The sequence below is a fragment of the Melanotaenia boesemani genome, chromosome 18 (assembly GCF_017639745.1).
Source record: "Melanotaenia boesemani isolate fMelBoe1 chromosome 18, fMelBoe1.pri, whole genome shotgun sequence".
Taxonomy (NCBI): Eukaryota; Metazoa; Chordata; class Actinopteri; order Atheriniformes; family Melanotaeniidae; genus Melanotaenia; species Melanotaenia boesemani.
This window is the reverse complement of record NC_055699.1, coordinates 12312074-12331131: the sequence shown is the minus strand read 5'-3', so window position 1 is coordinate 12331131 and position 19058 is coordinate 12312074. Positions and strand designations below refer to the sequence as shown.

Sequence of the window (19058 nt, the reverse complement as noted above, 5' to 3'; positions counted from 1 at the left end):
GTGTCAGTGAATAACTTTAATAATCATTTGATGTAAAGTTAGCATCACTGCATATTTATTTGAAATATTTTCTGTCTGAATACATCTACATTTGAATTATTTGACATAATATTATATAAAAATTATTGAATAATAAAAATGTTTTAAACAAGGTTTAGAAATTACCACATAAATTTAATCTTTAAACATCAACTGGTTAAAACTAGCATCTAGTAGATGCAAAAGCTATGGGTTTTATTAGTCATAATTAAATTAAGACCACATCGTCTTATATAGATTACTGTGTGTGAATTACTAATAAGGATAAAAATTATTTAAAAAAACAAAAACAAACAACACCAACAAAAAATAGTCATATTTAGTTCCTACGGGAACCAAATCTACAGTATAAACTTTACTAGTTAGCATCTGGCTTATGCTAAGGATAATAAAGTATTAAAAAGTTTAGTTAAACCCACTTTTTTATGTTTATATAGGAATTATTAAATAATGAACAAATATCTCATGATAAAATGCCATATAAACCTGCAGACCCCTGCTGGTTTAATCTGGCTGCTAGCTCATGCTAAAGCTAATGTCAAACCATTCTTACTATTTTCTTTCAATTGGAAATTCATTTATAATATATTTTTTTTTATCAAAATTTGTCACATCTGCTTAATTAAGGCAGTAGCTAGAAATAATTATATATTTTAAAGGCAATAAAAGCAACATAACAAGTCAGCTAATTAGCTTAGCTTGGATGCTCTTTAAATGCTATCATCTGATTATTTTTCATTTATTTGTTTATTTTTGGCAATGAGCTGTTTGTTTTACATTCAGGCAGGGGGTAATCATCTGAAAAGGAAATATTTTTACTATTCATGCTATATTGCTGTTTACATTTTGACAACATAACCTTCAAAGTTAAAACTTTTTATATCTACTTTAAAACTCCTATGACCTCAGTAAGGTAGAGCTGTGTTGTGAAATGTGAAAGAAGAGATAAATCAGTATGCAGGCTTGCCTGGATTGTTTGAATTCAAACAGGTGAATTACAGTCTAAAATGGTCCTTATAAATAATTCACTTCATTCTGTGCAGTAAATTATCCAAACAGCTGACAGCCAACCTCTTACAAACACTCTGTCTTTGTGTTTCTGAAAAACGCACAGAAAGATTTTTTTCTGTCGCATACTTTTCTTTCTCTCCTTCTCTAAAGTGACACCACTGTGCCTCCTACCTAATCCTTTCATCCTCTCTTTTACGCCTTCTACTCATCTTCCACCCACACCCCTCCAGCATCTATCTTCCTCTACCTCTTGCACCTCTCTTCGTCTCTTGCTTTTAAAAATGACACAAGTCATGCAGAGAAAATGGTAGCACATCTCCAACTTCCTGGCTGTCAGCTTCCTCAGCTCCTAAATTCTCCCTGGAGTCTTACTGGTGGTTTTTATTTAACACTGAGATGCAGAGCGCTGGAGCAGAGGGAGCTACATTATGCTTAAAGCCGTCATTGTTCGCCTTACAGGACTATTTTACATGTCTTTCTTTTTAAAATAAAATGTGGGTGTCTGCCTGGGCTGTTTTCTGGTCAGATTGTGCTGTTTTTCGCAAAAGTATTGAATCTATTCTTTGTTTCTTGTCTTCCTGCAGCCCATCAGCAATGCAGACTTTATCGTTCCAGTGGAGATTGATGGCACTGTTCATCAGGTAACAATGCACTGATATGGAGGACTTCTTGAATATAATAATAAGTAATGTTTTAATTTATAAGGGCTCCCACGAGAGTTCTTGGCTCTCTGTTTATTAGTCCCTGTTATCACACAGCTACTGTGCATGAAGGTGGAACCACTCAAGCCACAAAGTGTTTTTTTGTTTTATCCTTTGTGTCCTTGCTCATTGTAATGATAAATGGGCTGTGACGTGACTGTGTCACCACAAATATGACAAAGCTTTTAAAAGACGCTTGAGTATACAGGAGATGGAAGCAGAAATCTTTACATGACAGAAAATTTGAAACAGGAAATATTCAAAAGTGTTGTAGTTAGTCTGCAATGAAGATTTGCATCATGCATCCTGGCTGAAGAAGAAGATGCCACATTGTAGCTGCAACCCGGTTCAAGTAATCCAGGATAGGCTTTCTGCATCTGCTTTGGCCTATGCTTGATTACTTGCACTTGGGGGCAGTGACTAACACAGCAAGATCAACTGGGGACGACGAAGAACAGCAGAGTACTATCAGCTGATGTGCTCTGTAGATCTAAATTACTGAGAGCAAGATGGTTTGTTACAAACAACCTAAGCTGGATTTTGTAAGATTTTTGGGAGCATGAAGAGGAGAGAATCCATCTTTCTGAGCTCCAAGTCATTTGTTTGTGGGTCAGTTGGTTCAGACCAGTCAGCATCCTACACTGGTTGCTACAGGCGGGTTTTAGATTCAGTTATAATCCGCAATAGTGACCGAAGGAGGTTAGTGCAGAGCATCACTTATAGCAGAACTGAAGAATATTTTTTCATCAAAGGAGAATAAACTGAAACACTTTATTTGTTCTCTCCTGTATCGAGTCAGCAATAATTTGATTTTACTGATTGGTTCCTATCTGTTGATTTAATTAATTAACAAGTCCATTATAAATGATGATGGACATGTGCTTTATCCAATACAGGTATGTTTGAAAGTAACCTTTTTCCCCCCTGAAACTTTACAATGACAAGATTCCAGATGGATTTGTTTAACAAACCATCTGCATGTCTGTTTACCATCTGGAAAGTCATCAAAAATGTTTGATACCTGGCGATTTATCAGTTGGATGTAATAACAGTGTTTTGTTCTTTATCATACTGAATTCAACATAATATTTGGTATTTACATTTTAATTAATAACATAACACATATTTAAATGTTACACACAAGCCGACTTTTAGTAAAATACTTATTTAAGTAAATGATATAAAGGAAAATATTTCCTTGCATGGTTCCATAGACAGGTTTTTGGTTCTATAAAAATGTATGTAGGTGTCAGAATTTAAAATCTGTTTTCATTTCTCTTTGTTTCAGGTGTATGTGTTGAAGAGGCCCCACGTAGATGAATTCTTACAGAAGATGGGGGAGTTGTTTGAGTGTGTCCTCTTCACAGCCAGCTTAGCCAAGGTTGGTTCTCAGCTTTTAACAAATACCCTGCAATGCCAGTCACAGTAAAAGCTTTGCTATTGTCAACCTGACTTTTTTTTTTAACCATTTCAGTATGCTGACCCTGTGGCAGACCTGCTGGACCAGTGGGGGGTGTTTCGTGCCCGGCTCTTCAGGGAATCCTGTGTTTTCCACAGAGGAAACTATGTCAAAGACCTCAGCCGACTGGGCCGAAAGCTCAGTAAAGTCATCATTATAGACAACTCACCTGCCTCCTACATCTTCCACCCTGAGAATGCAGTAAGTTATCACCTCCATCAATCTGGGCTTCTGACACTCTTCATTCATACAGCTGATTTGCCTTTTCATATTTTGCATTACATTCCAAGATAGGCAAGGGCATGCTGGGTTCAGTTTAGGGCTTTAAAAACATATGTTCATACTGGAGGAAAGTTGGAAGGTGGAGCTGCTGTTTAAACGATGGCTATTTTAAAGAAATCCAAACATGGTCAAAATTAACAGAAATAATAGAAATTAGTTACTTTTGAAGTTAATAATGATGTACATTAGTACAAATGCATCAACAGTTTCAATCTCCGATGTTGGCTTTGCAAAGCAGTTTTCCCTAATTCATGAGATTTCGCTTCTCAGCAGAGAAGTTGGTCGACGAAGCGGCTACCGCTCTTCTTTCTTTGATTCATTTCTCTCCATTAATTATTTACACAAAACTCAAAGCATGCAACACTTCAGAATTCCTTATCAGCTTTTTTTTCCTCCCCTCTCTCACCCTCAAAAAAAAAAACACTTTTATTTTTTCTCCACAGGTCCCAGTGCAGTCCTGGTTTGATGACATGACAGACACAGAGCTGCTGGATTTGATCCCAATGTTTGAGGGTCTCAGTAAAGAGGAGGACGTTTATAGTCCTTTGCAAAGTCTGAGGAACAGGTAGCAGACGACAGCTCCAGCTGATCTTACCTCCCTCAGCCCTGCTGAACAGAAGCCTCACCTCTCTGCCACAGCCCTGCAGCCCAGCACTCATCCACTAACCGGCTCGGCTACCAGTCTGGTTAACGATCTGGTTATAATCTAGTATGTTAGTACTGTATGGATTCTTACTATCTGTGGATTTGTGGACTCTTTGTACAGGACTGCTACTTGCAAAAGATTACATTACTATATGTATATACGTTATGTTTCTAAGACATACATAAAGTAATTTTTCTATCAAAGAGAGGTGGTTTTATTATTCTATCAAGATTCTATCAAGTAATATTTTAGTTACCGAAAACAATCAAATACACATAACTTTTTATTTGTTTAGTTATGTGTTTTTTTTATTTGTTTGTTTCTTTTCCAGGGATGGCTGACCTTTAATTTAATGGTGTTAAGCAGTGCTATGCAGGCTGTTGTTTCTCTTCTGACTTTTTTTTTTTTTTTTTCAAACAACTGTGATTTACCTTCTCTTACAGAATGAAGTGCCTTCATTACTGTGCTGTTTTTGTTGTGTCGGATTATGAGGTGCACATTTGTATGCTGCCTATTTACTCAGATCTCCAATAGCGTTATATGTAAATCTGTTGGAAATGAGTCTCTGGTAAACGGACATTTAATTTGAGAAGACTGACAGTAGTAAGTCCTTGAAATTTATTTTTAAAATAACCTATTAGGACCTGGATAATTTTATAACTTTGAGTTAAGTAGCATTGAATTGTTAAATTTACCAAAGACTTTTACAATTCAATGTGTTTTGTGGCTGAGTTGCATCATTTGATCCTCGACAGTGACTGTAAATTGATTACCCATGAAGACACTAAATCCCTTTGTGATGACATCACTGTCCATCAATAAATGTTAAACTTTTTGAGGAAAGTAGGAAAATTTAAAAAAGACTAGCTTAGATAAGATGAGATTCTATTTATTGGGGAAAAGGGTGTTGGGAGTATTGTAAAGAATGCTGTTGAAATCGTACTGTACAAGATGATTAAAGTTGCAAGTTTGCACACTGTCAGCGTGTTATCACAGTCTGATGACTTTCACAAAACTCTAAGCTGCTGTAATAATTAGTTGCACATTCAGAGTGAGTCAAATGGTCATGTGTTATGAGAAACAGTTGCTTGTAGTGACAAATTTCCCTCAGTAACACGGAGCAGCACTGTCTCGTGTTCATTACAAACATCAGAATGTGACACAAGTCAGGGTTATGCTAGTCATGTAGTATTTTGTGGTTTAGTTAAAAATTAACCCATCATGATAAACAATCCATGTCTTGAAATGAAAGTTTGGTTAATACACAGCAGCTATAAATCAGTGGAAAGTATATAACTGTGGTAAAGTGCAACACATTGTCATTCAACACCACCTTCCAACACACAGCAGTTGTTGCAGCTAAACTTCAAAGATGCATTTTTTTTTTTTTTTTGCTTTCAAGCTGTATGCCACCCCCTCCTTGTCCCCTTTAAATCACCCACTGCCTCCTCAAAGAGTCAAAATCCAACAGCAGTGAATGATGTGAACAAAGACTGACTTTATGTCTTATTTAGTGACATTTCCAAAGTCCAGCTATTTCTTAAGAACTGTTTTTACTAGATACTGTCTATTTTCTGTTATACAAGTAACTGAAAAAAACATCTTAAATCTTTCACTAATCTGTGATTGATATACAAGTTAATGCTTATAAATAGCTATCAATTCCATTCTTTACATATACAGCATTAAACTGCACGGAAAATGACCAAGATTAAGGTCATTGAAGGGTGTGAAATTACTTGTGATAAGATGTGACTTGACTTTATGTTATATTCATACACAGTTATATAATAAAAGTCTGCAAGACTCTAATCTGCCAACCTGTTAGTGCAAAGTGCATCTCTGAGTTAATATAAAAGTGGGTGTGTTGATAGCATTTATCACGCATCAGTCTGGATTCTGGCCAAAATCGAACCACAACTCTTAACAGGGCAGTACTTGTATAGTGTGGCGGGATGGATATCTGAAAGGTCAAAACCATTCAGGGACTAGTTTTCATAAAAAAAAAAACATAAAGACATTAATATAAACGTACCAGCTTCCTTTAGAACATTAGTAGATGCCTTCATTAGGAAATGAAAAAAGCCAGAAAGAGCTCATACGTCATATAAATTTTAAAAGTGAAAACTGGTGAAACAAATAAAATTTAAATATTTACAATCCCACTTAAACTAGCAAAATGCATCTGTAGATGAGGAAGCTATGTCTAAGAAAAAAAAGAGCACATCAAATGGAAATTTTGCTTAGTTTACTTCAGTAATGGCTCCAGATTTGGTCCATCTGTTATATAATTCAAGGAATGACTTAGTCAAGCAGCTGCAAATACATTTTACATATTTTAAGAAATACAAACCGACAGCTGAGGCACATTTTCGTGGTTTTGTTTTCACTAAACTCTACAAGAAGATTCTGCTGAGCTGTGCTGTCTGCTGGGTTGTGATCTGATGGTGCATTAATTACATGATCATAAACTGGTTAATGTGCAACCCAATGGAGCTTAGCTCGATGTGGACTTTTAGCTTCCGCTTACGTAGCAGCCACTTTAACAGCAGCAGTGGATTAGACATTACTGAGCTTATTGTTTCAGCCAGCAGAATTCTTTTCACTATTTACCTTTAACCTTCACCTGTCCCTTCAAGGGATATGTCTGGACCAAAGTTCACTACATTGCTCATGTGATATTATTTTTACAATGGAGTCTAGGACTGAATGGAAAAATGGAGGACCATGGTTGAAGGTAGGAAATACTTGAAACTTCTTAACTTGAAGCTCTTGGTTTGCAAGGAAACTGGGTTAGTTATGTAAGAGCGTTTTCTACAGATTCCCTGCTAGAGACTGTATGATCTACACTGTACTGCATAAGACAGTGGCAAGTGTAATAGAAGTATCCATGAACAGAAAACCTCAGCAGGGAGCCTGATCTATGATTCATATAGTCAACTACAATAAAATAACTTGACAGATTCTTTACATACTTTGAAACTGTCAGGGATACCAGCAGATCTATGAAGTACATAAAATAGCTTTGGCTTCTCAAGTATTCAAGCTGACTGCCTTCATGAATTCATGAGTTCTTCAAATTCTAATATATAAGATCTGACACATTCTTAAATCTCATGATTATCCTTAGTTGTTAAGGTGACCGACCCACATTTATTTCTCATGCAACATTTAATTGTGTTAAGTTACTGTTTGGCCAAGGATTAACATCCATGTTTCCTTTCTATTTGCTCCGAAAACTGTGCAAATCACTTTGGATTAAGTGTGTTAATACATCCTTACATTTAGTAAATATGTGTAAACACAGGCTGCCAACATGTTTTCCACCAGGACATCACAGCAAAGAGCTAAAACCTACAATAATGTTAATCATTCTTTCTCACATAACACCTCTGATTCATTTCTAAAACCACTCAGAGCTCCTTTAGTCTCAGTTCTCCACCTGCTAGTTGTAGCAGTTTGAAATGAATAATGATGTCAAGTGCCCCCTTTATAATGCTCCTCAAGGCTGCGGTCAAACATAAAACCAGCTCCAGAACAGTACTTAAAGCACAAGCAGGACTTTAAGTGATGCTGGCGTCCATCTCATTTGGAGAACTGTGAATTGTTTTCTAAAATATTTCACATTTGGCAAGTTTCTCTGTATTTACGTCAGAATCTCTGCATCAATGTCCCACCTGGAACGAGGTAAAAGGAAGCACATCTAAAGCTGTGGTATTGTAAATATCATGACAGGAAATTGCAGGTGTGTCCAAACCTGGGTGTGGAGACAAATAGATCCAGTCCTTTGTGCCTCACGCACTCCAGGTTGGACAAAGCATAAGAGGCTAGCAGTCCATTATTAACACATATCTTTAGCATAAATTCACTAACATATTTTCAAAACTTGTAGGAGACTTCCAGGTCTTCACTTCATCAGACACAACACGAGGTAAGAACCATTATTTTAACATTCTTTTCCCTCTCTAAAATTTCTTTATTTGCTACACGACAATCAAGAAAAAATGACACCAACGGGAAATATTATTAGGATGCATTTAGCGTGTAATTTTGACAAAGATAATTGTGTACGCTGAGTAAAATGATACTTGACAGGAAACCAGTCTTACCTGTTTTAGTAATGAATGTAAAACTGCTGCACTTTATATATGTTATTTGTCAAGTTTTCAATTATTTTGACTGGGATCAGATTGCGGTGCACAATGAATGTTTACAAGAGGGAGGCGCAACTTAAATGACTTTATAAGATCAAATAAATCAAATAAAATAGAGGGCAGAGAGACAGAGATCATTATGAGCCTCTTTACTTGGATTTTTGACATTTGAAGGAACTGTAATTGACTTGAAAAGATTTAACTGAAATGATTTACTCCAAAAATATCAGCTTTTCATCAAATCATTCTTTTAAAAATTTCACATGATATTGCTTTAATATTAGTTTTATCTTAATGATAAAGCTAGCCAAAGCAGCCATGTCAGTTCTACATATTAGTACAGTGACATTTTACATTTCATGGCTTTGCAAGGAACAGGGGGAAAAAAAACACAATATATATTCCATTTCTTTTAGAAACAGACATGATGTTAAATATAAATGTCTGGTGTATTATTCCTGTGTTAGCTTAATGCCCCACCCGTCAGCAGGTCACATATTAAATACATACGGAAAGAACTGCACTGAACAAACACTGGCTGGCTTTTGAATAGTGCTCCTGGACATAATTTACATTGTACAAAATTATTCCAGTCATTGCCTCTTAACTCTCCTCCATCTAACACATAAAAAACAAAATGCACAAGTATTTTGTAACGTCAGCCCGAGCCGGGATATATCTCCTCTTTATCTGATCAACTGGGCTGCAGAGCCCTGATAATATTAATGAAGAGCAGAGTACAGCTGACCTGATCCACCATCAATCACTGCCCAGTCAGATACACCCACAGCAAAGATCAGAAGCAATATGCAGTACATGAGTCATAAATCATGGCTCCAAACCCTCCAGCTGTTTGACAGTAGCTTAATATCAAACCCTGTATTTACATTCATCAAGAGTTACAAGCAGCATAACATCCCTCCGATATGTTTTCATATAGGGTGTAAATGCTATGCCTGTATTCTTGGCTCCATGTTTGCTTATCAGTGCCGCTGTTTCTGATGTCAGTCAAGACGCAGTCAAAGCACCACTGATTGCCAGTATGTTGCTATAGCGGCAGGCTGACACTCATTAGAGGGAATAGAGGTGCCCTGCTGTCAGAAATCCAATCTTTTGAAATGGTTCACTTGTGATCTAAAAGACATCTGTTTCTAGTGAAAAGATAGAACAGTGAAGTTTTATGGAAGCCTGAGAAGGAAGAGGTTTAAAAATAAAAATGTCTTCTTTTCGAGTACTTTGGAGGAGTTATAACACAGTATGTAGAGTATTTTCTAACAAGATATCAAGGTTCCCACATGCAAGACTAAAACAAAGATTACATTCACATCCACGCCTGAAAATGGTATCTAGCATAGGATGAGTCAAGTCAGCTGGATTGGGCTTCTAGAAGATGTTTAAACCTCATCCAGAAGAGCTACTTTAGTGCTAATGGAGAGGGGAAAATGATATTTTCTTCTATGACAAATGCGATGATTCAAGCAAGATATTTTTTACATCTGATCTTAATCTGAAATCATGAAAACTGTAAATAAAGAAGCCACAAGCTGTGTTTTATCAACAACAACGAAAAAAGAAAAGAAAAAAACTAAACAAAGCATTTGTTTTTGACATAGCAAGCTGTCATTAACAGACCCTGCTAACAAATTCTGACATGGCTAGTTATGTCACAAACAAGCCAGCTATTACTAGCTTTTTTTTTTTGTTTGTTTGTTTGTTTGCTTTATAGTGTTGCTTTAAAAAGCAACACTATATTACCCAGTTTTTACTTTTTCTTCTCTTTATTGGAGCTTATAAACAGACATAATTGGGCTTAATCTCCCAATCTCAGTTTCAACCTAGCTAACATTTTAGCGTAAATCATCATTAGACCTTAACTGACACTTGTTTTAAAAAGCAGAATTTTCCATATTTTCACAATTTGTACTTATTTGCAATATAACTACCCAGTCCCAGGTCTGTAACTACCTTTTGAAACACCTCAATTTCATTCTTTTCCTTACCACCATCATATATATTTTTGTAGGATGGCAAAAAGTTCTTTTTCTTCTTCTTTTTTTTATTTTTTTATTTTTTTAATTATGCAGTTAAAAGAAACAAATCTATATTTCTTCATTTTATAGTTCTTACTCACTTCTTATCGTAGGCTTTTTCCCTTTAATTGTCTATAGACTATTTGATATTAGAATTAAAAGACAAGATTACGTTACACACCATGTAAACAGTTATGCTGTTTCATAGTTACAATACAATTTCTTTCCCCTGGTAATTTTCTTTGTTTTGCTCAATTTATTAAACTTCTTTGCTGCTTTGTATTTATTACCTTATCTTCACCTGATGTAAATATAAATGCAGGAGACAAACTTTTTCTGTGTGTGTGTGTGTGTGTTTCAGTTCAGTAAAATGATGAACCATGACACTCCTGCTGCTTTTAAAAATATCAGTCAAAAGCCAGGCCTGCAGATATGGACCATCAATGTGAGTAAGCTTGTGCATCCCATATTAATGTGTACATTATCGGTCACTGTTTAGATGTCACTAGCTGAAATCTTTCTTCTGACTTCTGGTTTAAAGCACAATTGTTTTCTTCATTTAGAAAATGCAAATGGCGGCTGTGCCAGCTAAGGCCTTTGGTAACTTCTTTGAAGGAGACTGCTACATTGTTCTGAATGTGAGTATTATACTGGATGATTTCCAAAAAGGCTATTGAAACTCAGCACTGATAAGGCATGAATGCAAGTTTAAAGATCTGTATCTCTTTATGATCTTATGACTATCACCAGATAAGCCAGAATAAGGGCTCAGTCCAGCGCAGTGACATCCACTACTGGATAGGACAGTCCTCCTCCCAGGATGAGCAGGGTGCTGCAGCCATCTATGTCACCCAGCTGGATGAATATCTGGGTGGGAGTCCAGTGCAGTACAGGGAGGTGCAAGGCTGGGAGTCAGCCCAGTTCAAGAGCTACTTTAAAAGTGGCCTGATGTGAGTTTAAGAAAGGGGCGGGTGAAATGGGATGGTGGCCTACACAGAGTCACACACACGTATTTGTGTTGTAATCTTCCTGAGACATGGCTTAATCCCTCTGTATGAAATGATTGTGACACAAAATACATTTGTTTTTTAAGGATTAGTAAAGAAAAACACCATGTTCTCTTACTCCATTTCAATGACCTTTAAACTCTTATTGTGTTTGTGGGTCATGGTTATATAAATTTCCGCATGAATCTCTAAGTCTTTTCTATTCATTCTGCTTCAGGTCTCTAGCCTTCATGTTTTATTACACTTGAACTTTGGTAATGTACACTGATCTCTCCACAGCTACAAGAAGGGTGGAGTGGCCTCAGGTTTTAATCATGTTGACACGAACGCCTACGATGTCCTGCGACTGCTGCACGTCAAAGGGAAGAAGAATGTCACAGCTGCAGAGGTTTGCAGAGAAGAATATATCTAGAACAGGGTTTACAGCTTTCTGCTTAATACCTTACACTAATGCTGCCACGGGCTTCACACAATCACACTACAGGGGTGTTGGCACTCCGTTTAAAAAAAAAATGTCTTGCCTATTTTCATAATTGTCACAGTAGGTGCTAATTACCTGAGGAGAGCTGTGTGGTTTTAACCAAGGACTGCGTTGATGTCCATTCAAATACAGGAAAATAACTTAAAAACTCTTCTCTCTGGTTTTTGTGTTTATGTTTAGGTTGATGTTTCATGGAAAAGCTTTAATAATGGAGACATATTCCTTTTGGATGTTGGGAAGAGTATTGTGCAGTGGAACGGCCCTCAGAGCAACAGGAAAGAGAAGCTCAAGGTAATTGTCCAGAACCTGTCCCAACAATTACCAAGCAAGATGCTATTATTTTTCATTATTATTATAATTAAAATTTTTTTTTTTTGACATTTTAAATGAGGGAAGTGCAGTTTAATATATGCTTTACATTCCTTAACAATGTCTTATCTGAGAAAAAGACAATCGTTATCACTTAAAAAACACTTGTCTAATTAACAATAATAAAAGCCGCATGCATGGCACTGCAAGCACATTTATTGAATTTATGTCTCTCGTTATGTCAGTTAAACATTAATAGAGATAATGTTTTTTTTTTCAAGATTGAAAAATGATTAACATAATGAAATAAATATTTATTCATACTCAACCATGCTTTCTGCAACTCCCCCTCTGGAATCAGCACAAACAGCCAGTAAGGATAAAATGTGTTTGCGATATAAATTCTATATTTTTATGTGAAGAACAAAAATAAACATTTTATAGTTTTTCCATAACCTTATTTAAAATGACAGCCACCTGAAGTTACAGACTTTTTTTAAGTTTTTTTAAAAAGTTTGATTATTTGATAAAGTTGTTCTTTCCTTTTCCCTCCTCCATTCAAAGTCTTTATTTCAGTGTAATATCTTGTTTACATATGGCACAACACTAACCCCTTTATACCCATGCATGTGGTATTCTTTGTCAGCATGTAATCCCTTCAACTGAAGGATTTCTGAAAACTGAAGCTGACTAATAATAAAAATACAATTCAATATGTTTCATTAAGAATGCAAAAAAGAAAAAAAAATATTTAAAAAAAACAAGCAAGCAAAAAAAGGATAAACCGATTATTTGTTAATCAGCGGTGTTAAAAAACAGAAAAAGTTATTAGAAGTAGGCTAAAGACATAATTACAAAATTACTTCTCTGCACAAAACAGAGGAAGGATTTTTTTAAATGCAGTTTAGAAAATGTTACCTAATTCAATGTTTGTAGGTTTCTATGGATACCTTATACTATAACTTAAAAGAAGTATAAAGAATGCATCCATTATAACACATTTAATGTTGTTGTTTCTGTTTCTGTTTAATAAGGACTCACAGACATCTATCAGCTATTGCTAATGCTAAATGCAACCAGAACACTTTAAAGTTGTCCAGTGGCTTTTACGGTTGTAGCCTTAATTATTAAAATGAATGAGTTTTTGCTGTCATGTATGTTCAATGGAGACCATACTTTTTACATAAGAAAAGTTAAATGACCTAAAAACGGAACCTTTTTCATACATGCTGTTCTTCCTATTTCTCTTTCTAGGCAGTCCTGTTGGCTCAGGACATCCGGGACAGGGAGCGAGGAGGCCGCGCTCAGATTGGAGTTGTGGAAGGGGGAAACGAGCGGGACTCCCCCGAGCTGATGAACATCATGACAGCTATACTCGGCCCAAAGCCCAACCACCTGCGGGAGGCTGTTTCTGATGAGAAACATGACCAAATGCAGAACAACAGCGTCAGGCTCTACCAGTAAGGCCACAATTACTTTTCCATAACATCATTGACAGCTATTGTAGGCAAATTCAATCAGACACCACAGCACTCCATGTTTCCTCATTTCTGTCCACAGTGTTTTTGAAAATGCTGGCAATCTAGTGGTGCAAGAAGTGGCCACGCAGCCTCTAACACAAGATCTGCTGTCCTCCTCTGTAACTGGCTTTTATCCTTCAAACATGTCCTTTAAATGTTTTTAAAGTAAAAAAAAAAAGTCCTGTCTTGATGCTCTTTGTGTCTCTTTCACTTGGTTCCAGGACTGTTACATTGTGGACCACAAAGGCTCTAATGTGATGGTCTGGAAAGGCAAACGGGCCTCAAAAGTGGAGCGGCAAGAATCTCTGAACAGGGCCCTGGTGAGTTTACTGAGTGATGAAAAGCAATTACAAAATGTGCATCACTCTTACTCTTCTGGTAGCGCAGCAAACAAAGCAGAACGTATAAAAGTTTACATTCGCTGAACATTATTGTTTTTCTTTTGCTAATCAGAACATGATTCATTAAAAAAATCTTGATTTTTTTTTCTCCCAGGGCTTTATCAAAGCTAAAAACTACCCACCCAGCACCCAGGTGGAGGTGATGGCTGAAGGAGGAGAGTCTGCAATGTTTAAACAGTTGTTCAAAACATGGAGAGATGAGGGGCAAACTCAGGGTCTGGGTAACACCCACAGTGTTGGAAAAATAGGTAAACACTACAAAACTCTTGTTCAGTGTACATCCAGGTCAGACAGATGCTTCATGGTTGCTTTATTTTGTTCTGCTTATAATTTATAACATTTAATTTAATTTATTAGAATTCATTAATAGCAATTTAATCAGTTGCTTAAATTTGCTTTTGGTCTCTTTATAGCGAAGGTTAACCAAGAGAAGTTTGATGTGAAGGAGCTCCATGCCCATCCTGAACTGGCAGCACAGCACCACATGGTGGATGATGGTTCTGGGGAGGTTCAGGTATAAATGAAACATCCACTAGAATGCAAAAATAAAGACAAAGATCTCACCATAAACATAGTATCACTGGTCCAAATGAAGAAGAAAACCCTGAAATGTTTTTTTTTTTCTAAAATTGCCTGTCACAGGTGTGGCGCATTGAGAATTTGGAACTGGCTGAAGTGAACCCAAAAACATATGGACAGTTTTATGGAGGAGACTGCTACTTGGTGTTGTATACATATCAAAGATCAAGACAACAGCAGTATGTGCTCTACATGTGGCTGGTCAGTATCACCAGTTTCCTCTTTTTCTCTTTGTTTCTTTCTGCCTCTGGTAAACTGGCAAACGACTTCTATGCTGACTATATGCTGATGTTTGTTCATCTGCTTTACATCAGGGACGTCATGCCACTCAGGATGAGATCACAGCATGCGCCTTCCAGGCTGTAAATATTGATAACAAGTACAATGGCGCACCGGTCCAGGTCAGAGTGGTCATGGGAAAGGAGCCTCGCCACTTCATGGCTATTTTCAAAAGCAAGCTCATCATTTTTGAGGTGCGATAGTCATTTATTTTTGTCCTGGGTTAGAAAGGCTCTCAGACATAAATAGGTGATATTTTACTTGTGTGAACAGAAAAGTACAGAAAATGTTGTGTGTTCTATAGTGACAAAATAAACAAATAATTACAACATGGATACAGTTATGGTGAGTATACACTGATGAGGTTTTGATTGCATGTTTTTTCTTTATATGTCAGGGAGGTACAGGTCGTCCTGGTGGAGTAAGCACTGACAGCAGTTACAAGCTCTTCCAGGTGAGAGGGACCACTGAGTATAACACCAGGGCCATCGAAGTGCAGGCAAGAGCGTCGTCTCTCAATAGCAATGATGTGTTCGTGTTGAAAACTCCTCAGTCAAGCTTCCTGTGGTACGGAAAGGTATGCACTTTGTTATGGAGTTGTCTAACAGGTTGCAAAAGTTTGGTGTGAACTCATTTTAAAGAACAGCAAAGTGTGTTTGTGTGTTTAAATGTTTGTTTGATCCCTGCAGGGCTGCAGTGGGGATGAGAGGGTGATGGGGAGAGCTGTGTCTGATGTGCTGTCTAGGCAGGACAAGCAGGTGGTGATGGAGGGCCAGGAACCAGTTGATTTCTGGTTAGCTTTGGGTGGGAAGGCCCCCTACGCCAGTGACAATAGGTAAATTCAAACTTTTTATTTAGTGGACTATGATGAATAAAATATGCCATTTTTAAAAAGAAAATTAATAACTCATCCAAAATGCCCTTTAATCATATTTTGGACCTTTAATAAGCTTAAATTAAAATCTGCATGGATTATTTTTACATCAAGCTCGGTGGACTATATTAGATACCATTTGAGGCCAATGAAAGGCAGCACTCACCGTGAACAAATGAGATTATGCAATTGTTGTGATTGAAAAGTCTGTGTTATTTCAGGCTGCACAGGGAGGAGCCGCTTCACAGTCCGCGGCTGTTTGAATGCTCCAATCAGACGGGTCGGTTCAGAATGACCGAGGTGTATGACTTTGACCAGAGTGACCTGGATGAAGATGATGTCATGCTGCTGGACACCTGGGAGGAGGTGAGAAAGTTTGATTTCTGCATGTGTGAGCAGCATGGCAGCGGAATTTATCCATCTCACTTTTTTTCACTCTCTTTCTCTGCATTGTCCATTAAGATTTTCTTGTGGGTTGGAAACTCATCCAACAAGTTTGAGATCAATGAGGCGTGGACCAGCGCACAAGAATACCTGAAGACCCACCCAGCGCACCGCGACCTTGATACACCCATCATCTATATCAAACAGGGAAATGAGCCACTCACCTTCACAGGCTGGTTCAATGCATGGGATCCTCATAAGTGGAGTGTGAGTTTAATTGCATGTGTTTGATCTCTCTGGGAGGCACCAAAGAGGAGTATTATTAATAGACTTACACAACATGATCAAGGCATTTCCAATTTCCATCACATCAACGTTCCTGATTATGGAAAATACTCACAAATATCACATGAATGCTACAAATAATCTTGTGTGAATGAATCATCTCTGAAAAAAGAAAGCGAGTGCGCAGTCACATGCGGGTGATTTGATAGTTTGTTAGATGAAGATGAAGCAGACCCTGCATAAAAACCAAATTCTCAATTCCAGTTCACTTAATCTTCTCAACAGGGAGGAAACTCCTATGAGGAGATGAGAAAAAAGCTGAATGATGTAGCATCTGTCTCACAGATCACTGCAGTAAGTGAATGACGAACACTAATCTAGCGCCAAATTCACTAAATATTTAATGTCATCAGTCCAGCAGCACATGGTAATGCCACTAATCTGTGAGTCTGAATCTCTTATATCTGAAGGACCTGAGCAACGCTGACTTGAATAAGAGCCCTACTGGGACATTTGGAGGTGGTTACAGGGCTCCTGGAGGCCCCATGACCTCCCCACCACCATACAAGACCCATGGAAGTTATCTGTCCCCCACATCCCCCACTCTCACCAGCCCACTTTTCCAAAAAGTACCACCTTCCTTCATTGGTGACAGCGGGTCCTCTCTGGACCCTAAGCTCCTTGTTAACATACCTGCCAGTGAACTACCAGAAGACGTGGATCCCAGCCGCCGAGAGGTGAGTGTAGAGTTGCAGATTCCATTTGTATGACTCATAATTGTTATGTAACAATTGTTTTTAATTGTGCAAAATGACTAGAGGCACACAATACGAGGAAATGACAAAAATCACTGCAGACAAAAAGAAGCTCAGTGAGATCGAGAATAACTTTAGAAACAAAACACAACCACACATTTTTCCATTGTTTAACTTAAAGAAAAAACACACAGAAAAGGAAAAAAAAAAGAAAAAAAAAAACTTTCAGAAATATTGTGTCTCTGCCTGTCCTTCCTCTGACAAGGAAGGAGCACTTTGTCTTTTATCCTGTTGTAATAACTCATATGTGCAGAAGGGGTCAGTCTAACTGTGTCCGTTCCTCTGCTCTGATTGCAGGACTACCTCTCTGATGTGGACTTCAGGGACCTGCTCGGCACAAGTCGCTCTGAGTTCAGGGACCTGCCAAAGTGGCGCCAGAATGACCTGAAGAAGAAAGCTGGGCTCTTTTGAGGAGGGTCACAGAAGCTCTGCCACACGTCTCTCAGTGTAATACTGAGGAATCATTTCCAACAATGGCACCTTGCTATTAAAATTAGAGTTGTTTATTATAAAATATATTTTTAAGATTTGCAAAGTTTATTGATTACAAATGTAACAGAGAATTCACTTTTTAATACGAGTTATGAAAACATAATTTCAAGGACATGACTGACTAATGATTTTTTTGTAAATGCAAGTGCTTCTTATTTATCTCAATAGATATTTTCATGTTGATCAAGTTTCCTCTGGATTTTATGATCATACCCCATGAATCACTTATGTAATGAATAAACACAGAAAACCTTCAGAATGCGAAGAGACTGGTTTTATTTGAGGGGCTAGTGCAAATGCAGATGAGAGTCATGCACACAGAAGGCACTTAGACACCAGGTTTTTACAAAGAAAAAAAAACTGTTATATGTCAGATTCAACAACTGTAAATTTGCTCATGATGCTCTCATATCATAGTAGTCATAAATGGAGGTTAAATGGAAAATAAAATCATATTTACATTGCGGAGCTACTGCTCAGACACAAACACATACACACACAAAACATTTACCTTTAAAAAACATACAATTACTACAGATCCCATCACCATGGCAATACCCAAAGTATAAATCAAGGCTTGTTCTAGTTGTATAATAAAAGCAAAATAGAATAGTGACTGAATGCTTGTCTTCCTCCAGTACCTTATACTCTCATGGATACGATTTACAGCATGTCATCTTGAAGGAGAATACCACCAAGCCCGATGGGATCCATAAAAAAAAGATAAATCCTGCTCAGACATTGCACAGTCAGTATATCTGAAGCTGCTGGTCACATAAAACATACATTAATTACCACACTTCTCCCCATTTAGCTAATAATAGTTTAATGTCGGCCTTTCAATAATTCCTAAACTGCTGTGTCGCCCACATTTTCATTCATTCTTGCTTTGTTCCTGTACAGGATCTTTCAAACTGCCTGTTAGAAAAAAAGTATAAATTATACAGTGAAGAAAGTATCACAGACAACTGCAAGACTGCAGCTATGGGGGTATTTTTCTATCTTTAATCAAGAGCGGATATTGGATATTTTTTCCTCTCTCTTGGGTTGCAGAAAGAGCTGTCTGTCAAACCTCCTCCAGCCAATAGAATACGAGATATTTCAAGCAAATCGTACTCACCTTCTTCAGGGTGCACTTGTTTTATCGACTTCAGGCTCTTTGCCCAGATTTTGTTTGAACATAAACTTTTTAGTAGTGACTAAGTATGTTTTATATAACAGTGTCTAATTAATAAAACAAAAAAATTGTTTCTAATAGTTTTCTACATTGTGCAGTGTAATAATAATGATTAGCAAAGAAAACTCAACAT

The 19058-nt window shown here is 37.3% G+C and overlaps 2 protein-coding genes across 3 annotated transcripts in view; both read left to right on the top strand.

The window, feature by feature from the left end:
• The window catches only part of ctdspla (CTD (carboxy-terminal domain, RNA polymerase II, polypeptide A) small phosphatase-like a), a 29152-nt gene extending 24032 nt beyond the window's left edge, over nt 1-5120 (top strand). For both annotated transcript variants that reach the window (XM_041968751.1, XM_041968752.1), the window contains 4 exons: nt 1635-1691; nt 3040-3132; nt 3226-3411; nt 3936-5120. In XM_041968751.1, coding sequence (XP_041824685.1) covers nt 1635-1691; nt 3040-3132; nt 3226-3411; nt 3936-4061 — 462 coding nt within the window. In that variant the 3' untranslated portion in view covers nt 4062-5120. The remainder of the gene's footprint in view (nt 1-1634; nt 1692-3039; nt 3133-3225; nt 3412-3935) is intronic.
• A 1599-nt stretch (nt 5121-6719) lies between these two features.
• Nucleotides 6720-17996, top strand: vill (villin-like). Its single transcript, XM_041968724.1, has 21 exons — nt 6720-6875; nt 8031-8069; nt 10684-10767; nt 10886-10960; nt 11073-11272; nt 11609-11717; nt 11991-12101; nt 13374-13579; nt 13680-13758; nt 13861-13959; nt 14135-14288; nt 14454-14554; nt 14683-14820; nt 14934-15092; nt 15296-15475; nt 15588-15733; nt 15994-16138; nt 16235-16423; nt 16727-16795; nt 16912-17178; nt 17554-17996. Exons 1-21 carry the CDS (start codon nt 6831-6833, stop codon nt 17665-17667), a joined length of 2709 nt encoding a protein of 902 aa, XP_041824658.1. The 5' UTR covers nt 6720-6830; the 3' UTR covers nt 17668-17996.
• Nucleotides 17997-19058: the final 1062 nt, after the last annotated feature.